Genomic DNA, 6,834 nt, shown 5'->3' on the forward strand with positions numbered 1-6,834 from the left:
GACTTCTGAGAAGGAAGCAGGTGTAAACACTTCAGTTTATATCCTTTTTTGTCATTTTGTGCTCCAGGAACAGTTTCTTGTTAGAAAAAATCAAATTAAATGATGAGAATCGCAAGCCGCATGTGACCTTCTAGACAACGAAAACATACCGAAATTAATTACACAGGGGTGATTTCATAACTACCGAACCGCAGTTCCATACGATGCCCTGCATTAATCACTTCTGCAGTTACACGGCTTTTCTTCTCCTATTGGAAAATAAAGCCCTGCGTAAGGGAACACATATTAAAGATGGGTTCTGAAATGTTGCTAGGAGACCTGACTTTTTTTTTTTTTTTACTCTCCGCTCAGCACACGTGTACACTGCTTTGGTTTCCGAAGCCAATAGGATCTTATCCTTATGAATTAAACCGCTCAAAAAAGTGCTCTCTCAAAAGGATTGAGGGTCTTGGGGTGGAGAGAGGAGGATCAGGCAGGAGAATTCCCATTTGAAGCCCGTTCTCTTTGGATTTAAGCCTATTCTGCCTCTCTCCGCAAGCATCCTTCTTCGGCAGGAGTGAGGATAAAAGGATCTCCGTGTTCCTGAACGATCCAGGATTCATCATGAGAGACCAACGTGGTCTGAGGAACACAGTTCCAGCTGTTGTATTTGCTAGCTGAACCAAAGGGTGTGCGGCAGACTTGGGTTCTATCGAGCTTGTGTCATCACCTTTCCTGCCGTGATGTGGAACTCCTCAGAGCTGTTCCTCAACGCTTCGGAGGGCAATGGCTCTCGGGACCAAGGGGACGAAGGGGCTCACCCCTTCTTGACAGATGCCTGGCTTGTGCCTCTCTTCTTCTCCCTCATCATGCTGGTGGGACTGGTGGGAAACTCTCTGGTCATCTACGTGGTCTCCAAACACCGGCAGATGAGGACTGCCACTAACTTCTACATAGGTGAGTGCGACCCTCTGCTCACTGCGGTCATTCATTTACGGAGTGCTGCGATGAGACAAACCGCAGACATTTGTGTCCAGAGTTAATATAACTAATTTTTTTGACATACAAGCTTGCGCAATACTCGTAGTCCTACTGCCTGCTGTTGCACAGTCAGTGGTAGAAATCCGCACTATTATTTCTTTTTAACTGTCTTCTTTTGATTAGTAATGTTGTACCGTTTTGCACATAAGGCAGAAACTGTCCCTTTCTCATTTAGTTTCATGGTCTTTGCAGTTTAACTGGTGATTTTTTTTTTTGATACTGTGCAGTTTCGTGAGAGAACTGTCAGGAAATCCTTCACAGTTCTCCTGCTGAAAGAATCTTTGTATGCAACACGCCCTCTGGTGTTAAAAAACATACTAACAGACCTCTGAAACTAAGTGTTCAGCTGTAAACGTAGAAAGAACGTGAATTTGGAACGTGAAGTAGACTAAAATATAACTTGTTTTCTATTACCTTCTCTAACATGTTTTTTTTTTGTATTTCCGCTTATTAATATCGTTGAAATATGTATGAATGCAGAATGCTTACAAGTGCAGATTGGTTGTTTTTTGCATTTTCTCCATCAGCAGTCTGAATGGGAAACGGAGATAAGTGTCTTTTTACCTCAGTATGAATGAGTTCCGTCACAGAACAGGACTAGTTCACATTACCACAAGTTGATACAAGGTGAAGGTTTCCACCTCCTGGTACCCTGGAGAGATGTGATGCTGTAGCAGGCAGTCAGAATGAAATATGGTGCAGTAATATCCCTCAAAATGACTGAAAAGTACGTAGGTGCAATCTGACAGCTCAACCATTCGACAGCTGTTTTTTTTTTTTTTTTTTTTTTGATTTTGACTCATGGAGTGAGAAATTGTTCTGAAAGGATACCAGCTTGAATAATAATAATACCAGGACAAGTAAAATAAAAATAAAATAAAATAAAATAAAGACACACTTTGGCATAACTGACACACTAACTTGGAGGGTTAATGCTTTGAAACAAAGAGCACTAAACTAATTGACCTGTTACCCATCCATTCATTGGTTTTATTCCTCTGGAATTACTGTGTTGCAAGCGGGTGCTGAAAGTTTATGCCAGAGGGAAATCTCAGGACTGGGGAGGTTTTGTTTTGAGTGGGAGAGCAGAAAACGAGCTGGACTTGGAGATTCTTCCCTCCGGCAGCCCACTCATTCCATGCCTCGACTGTGACGCTGCTCCATTTCGAAGGAGCTCCCCATGCACTTCCCTCACCTTGATCCTGCACGCTTCTGGCCATTTTAATGATAACATCAAGACTGCTTTTTTAATTGTACACAATACTGTATTTTTATCTGACAAACTGAACTGTTCAACGCAAACTGCCAATTTTCAGTGGTTAATTTTCATTGTTATTAAATATTTCATCTTTATTTGGCATCTTTGCCATCTTCAATCTTTGCTAACAGTCTTATTTTTGTTATTTCAGAGGTTCTCGAAATAAATGAGGATTTGAAATTTGAAGCAGAGTAGACAGTATATTGCAGTTCTTCTCTAATGGCGAAGATACATAATTTGTGTGAAATGAACAAGGCCTTTGTTTTTCCTCACTTTAAAAGCATTTTGCTGAAGCAGTAATTGTTCCCTTTATGCCTAACCTTTAAAAATGCCTCATCAGAGTTGCCGTTAGATCGTCCTTAACATTGTGTTGTGTGCAACATGTTCTGCTTCGTTGTGGGTATTTTGCTCCACTGAAAACCAGAACAAAACTGACAAAATCACAATGTGCCCATTCACTCATAAATTGATTAATATGTGTGTATTAAAGTTAATTCTCAGTTATAATATTTGCATTCTTGTCTGTTCTAATGCGCTACAATGTATCTGCACTTGAACTGTTTTACCACCTTGTGCACCTAAACTGTGATGCCCACTTACTCCGAACTGCCTTTCACCCCCAGCGAATCTGGCCGCCACGGACATCCTCTTCCTCGTGTGCTGCGTCCCCTTCACCGCCACGCTATACCCCCTGCCCAGCTGGATTTTTGGAGACTTCATGTGCAAATTTGTTGCCTTTCTTCAACAGGTTAGAAATTCATCTATTTTTGACACAGGCACGAGCCGACAGTCATTTTTCCCTCAGATTTATGATTTAATGGGTAATGCTGATTTAAACTTGCCTGGGAATGACAGACAATATTTTAAAACTGAATGGAAGTAACATGTAGTCTAGAGCAGTGAGAAGGGTGTGTAAAGAAATGTCAAGGGGTGTTAGACCATCTTGTCCTTGCCTCTTAAGTGTTAAATCCTACTTTGCTCATCCTCAGCAGGACACTCCTCACAGGGCTCTCAGTGGAGCACCTCATAAGCAGGGCACCTTAACTGATTCAACTGTAATCACCTATTTAAAAAATACCCTTGAAGGTGTGATTTCTTTTTGACTATAGTATCAGTAGTAAAGCTATATGAAGCTGCTTGGCGCAGTGGAAATTCTCCTTTAAGTCATCACCACTGTCGTCATCTCTTTGCTCAGTATTTTTTGGACTTTGACACTGGAATCTGCTGAATCTGACACTGCGAGAAATTCTCAGTGAATAATCGGACTTGTTGAAATAATAAATCACTGCACTCACAAAAGAAATATCGCTCCTGCCATCACCCTTCCACTCTTTTACCATTTATCTTTGTTGGAGGCTAATTAGCCCACTATGAATTATAATCCTTGTTTTACCAAACAAAGAGAACTTAGTTATTGGCAGATACTCAAAAAAGATTTGACTTGTACTTCTCCAGGATGCTTGTTCAGTGGTGTTTTGGATCCAGTATCATAAGCATGAGTCTCATACATGGGCATCATTTACGTGGTGCCCATGTATGAGACTCATGCTTATCATTAAAATATTATGTCTTGTAGTTTATTTGGCACTGTCTCCATTAAAAATTGCCACTAACAATAAGAATTATACTAAGTACTTGCATAGATGGGCAGGTTGAGCGCCTTTGTTTTGTAAACAGAATATAGTATTTGGTCTTTTGATATGTAAATGATACAGTATATAATATATCTTGAGATATAATGTCTGGTTCGATTTCACAGTTCAGTAGCGATATAATGAAATATATTTGGAAGACGATATTTTCTTGAAGTTGTGCATGCAATTCATGTATGCATTACCGACAGCAAAATATTGACGTACTGTATGTGACATACATATAAAAATAATGACAGAAAACGGAGAGTGAAAATGTACATATTCATTATGCAAATTATACAAATTATAATTCTAAGGTTATAGGTCTTTTCCGTACAGGCTTGCCTGTATCATTTTTTTCAGTGCTACACAAAAAATAGGCGATGTCATTAAGATCCAGAGTTGGTGTGGCACTGTAGAAAGATACTGTCATCACGAAGGACTTTCAAATCAAGATTCAACCCATGTATTTTGGTAAAAAAAAAAATGTAATGGACACAGATCCATGGCATTATTTGACATCTATTCAACTCGCCAGGTAATTAATAGCCTACATGTTCAGATTTAATTGCTGTTACACACATAATGCACAGCCAAATATAACAATTAGACAAATGCAAATTTATCCTCACAACATATTCCTTTTAAACGTTCTGGCTGCGTATTGTATTTAGCTGCCTTTTTAGGTGAAGCAGATGCTCTGCTGCTCATTGTTATGGATATCAATTTTTTGGCCGACAGAGCATTATAATATCTGAAATCCACACGGACCCCGCAGCTCTCCCTTTTCGGTTTTCACTGCGATGAGGTGAAAAGTTCCAGGCCTTGTACTCTAGTATGACCCTCCATTCTAAGTGGAGATGAACAAGCGTGTCACGTACAGGTCACTGTGCAAGCCACCTGCATCACCCTGACAGCCATGAGTGGAGACCGCTGCTATGCCACGGTGTACCCCCTCAAATCCCTGCGCCACCGCACCCCCCGGGCCGCCATGATCGTCAGCATCTGTATCTGGATCGGTAATGAAATACTGCTTTTTTTTTTCTGCGAGATGCATCACAAAGATGCCCACTCTGCTAAAGTTCGGTCCCTTTCCAAGGGTGTTGCGTCCTGAAAAGCATTTAAAGTAGGCAGTTATCTCACAACCTTGATACTGCCAGGAACTGCTCCAGTGGTACCATTTGGTGTGTGGAAACACCTCGGAAAATGTGCAACGCAGCTGAAATTTGTTTTATTAAATGTTTTCCAGGATTCAACAGGTTACAGATATAATCACGTTTTTTTCCATTTAAGGAAAAAACCTCCAAACACCTTGTTTTGGAAGCACCTTTTACAGCTAAGCTTCCAGCTTCTTTTAACATTTTATTTTGAATTAAGGCATGTCTGCTTATATGTGAAAATTAAGATTCCACAGAGAAGCTATTTTCAGGATTATTTTTAAATTTATTTTTAGTTTGCTTTCTCGTCAACTGCTCCCATAAGTTGAAAATTAAAAACTGAACAAACTGAACTCAAAAAATCATACAAAACAAAGATGTTTCTCCACTCTTAACTTATTGTGTTGTTCCTTTGCTCAAGGGTCCTTCATTGTCTCCACTCCCATATTAATGTACCAGAAGATCGAAGAGGGCTACTGGTATGGTCCCAGACACTACTGCACTGAGAAGTTCCCATCAAAAAGCCTTGAGAAGGCCTTCACCCTCTATCAGTTCATAGCCGTTTACCTCCTGCCTGTGCTCACCATCTCGCTCTGCTACTCCTTCATGCTCAAGAGGGTTGGCCAACCTACAGTGGAGCCTGTTGACAACAATTACCAGGTGCCACCGCAAAGCCTTGTGAATGGTCTATTTTAATTTCTTTTAATGCCGGACTTTTCATTTCTCACTCAAGGAGGGCTTAGTCCTCAAAGTTTTTATTCCATTGACCTGATTTTCTCAGTGGCGCTCTCTGTGATGCAGAGTGAGCGAGAATATCTGTTGGAAACAGCTCTCCAGGACCATGACGTGAACAGTTTCAGTGTAGCATATTAATCAGCCTGTCCTGCAGCATCTATAGATTTTCAAAAAAATTCAGGTTCATTTCTTACGAAAGATGTGTGTGAAATATTTCATAGGTACTTGGTTTTCGCTTGAATGAACAGAATGAGCTCCCTCTTTTCCTCAGATCTGCTGAATCCCTCCAAGTATTCAAGAAGGGTTCCTTCTGAACCCAATTTCATCATCAAGTAAACGCAAAAGTGAATCTATCTTATCTCTATGAAACTTAACGGTTCTGATGGACCTTCTTTCCCAGGTCCACTTGCTGTCGGAGAGGACCATCGCCATAAGGAGCAAGATCTCCAGGATGGTGGTGGTCATTGTGTTGCTCTTCACCATCTGTTGGGGACCCATCCAGCTATTCATCCTTTTCCAGTCTTTCTACCCCAACTTCAAGGCCAACTACACCACCTACAAGATCAAGACCTGGGCCAACTGCATGTCCTACGCCAACTCCTCCATCAACCCCATAGTCTATGGATTCATGGGTGCCAGTTTCCGCAAGTCCTTTAAAAAGGCCTTCCCCTTCCTGTTCAAACACAAGGTGAGGGACTGCAGCATGAGCTCTGGGACAGCCAATGCTGAGATCAAGTTCGTGGCCACTGATGTGAGCAATAACGAAGCAAAATAAACAAGGCACTGCACGAACAAGCCGGTGTTCTGAAGTGTTGCGTATGGCGCAGAACTCACCTACAGGGGACAGCACTGATGCATATGTACTGGTGTCTGCAATACCGCGGTATCGCTGTCAGCACTCAAGTCTATCCAGGTGAGCTTTTGGGGGCTCAGAAAAGTTTCATTCAAAAAATTCATCTGCACTTCAGAGGTAGTCACAACTAAATAAAACTAAATAACATCGAAATGTTTAATTGTATATATTTAATTG

At 41.0% G+C, this 6,834-nt stretch overlaps 1 protein-coding gene across 1 annotated transcript; it reads left to right on the forward strand.

The window, feature by feature from the left end:
* The first annotated feature begins 716 nt into the window (after positions 1-716).
* On the forward strand, positions 717-6,579 carry kiss1ra (KISS1 receptor a). Its single transcript, XM_018753263.1, has 5 exons — positions 717-936; positions 2,902-3,026; positions 4,796-4,931; positions 5,491-5,729; positions 6,205-6,579. The coding sequence occupies exons 1-5, from the start codon at positions 723-725 to the stop codon at positions 6,577-6,579; spliced, it is 1,089 nt and encodes a 362-aa protein (XP_018608779.1). The 5' UTR covers positions 717-722.
* The last annotated feature ends 255 nt before the right edge of the window (positions 6,580-6,834 follow it).

The sequence above is a fragment of the Scleropages formosus genome, chromosome 3 (assembly GCF_900964775.1).
Source record: "Scleropages formosus chromosome 3, fSclFor1.1, whole genome shotgun sequence".
Taxonomy (NCBI): Eukaryota; Metazoa; Chordata; class Actinopteri; order Osteoglossiformes; family Osteoglossidae; genus Scleropages; species Scleropages formosus.

What these genes read in the sequence shown, in the direction of transcription:
- kiss1ra (XM_018753263.1), top strand. Translation starts at nt 723, where the DNA reads ATGTGGAACTCCTCAGAGCTGTTCCTCAACGCTTCGGAGGGCAATGGC. An exon ending in TTGTTGCCTTTCTTCAACAG is followed by an intron (nt 3,027 to 4,795) that starts GTTAGAAATTCA and finishes TGTCACGTACAG; the next exon opens with GTCACTGTGCAAGCCACCTG. An exon ending in CAGCATCTGTATCTGGATCG is followed by an intron (nt 4,932 to 5,490) that starts GTAATGAAATAC and finishes CCTTTGCTCAAG; the next exon opens with GGTCCTTCATTGTCTCCACT.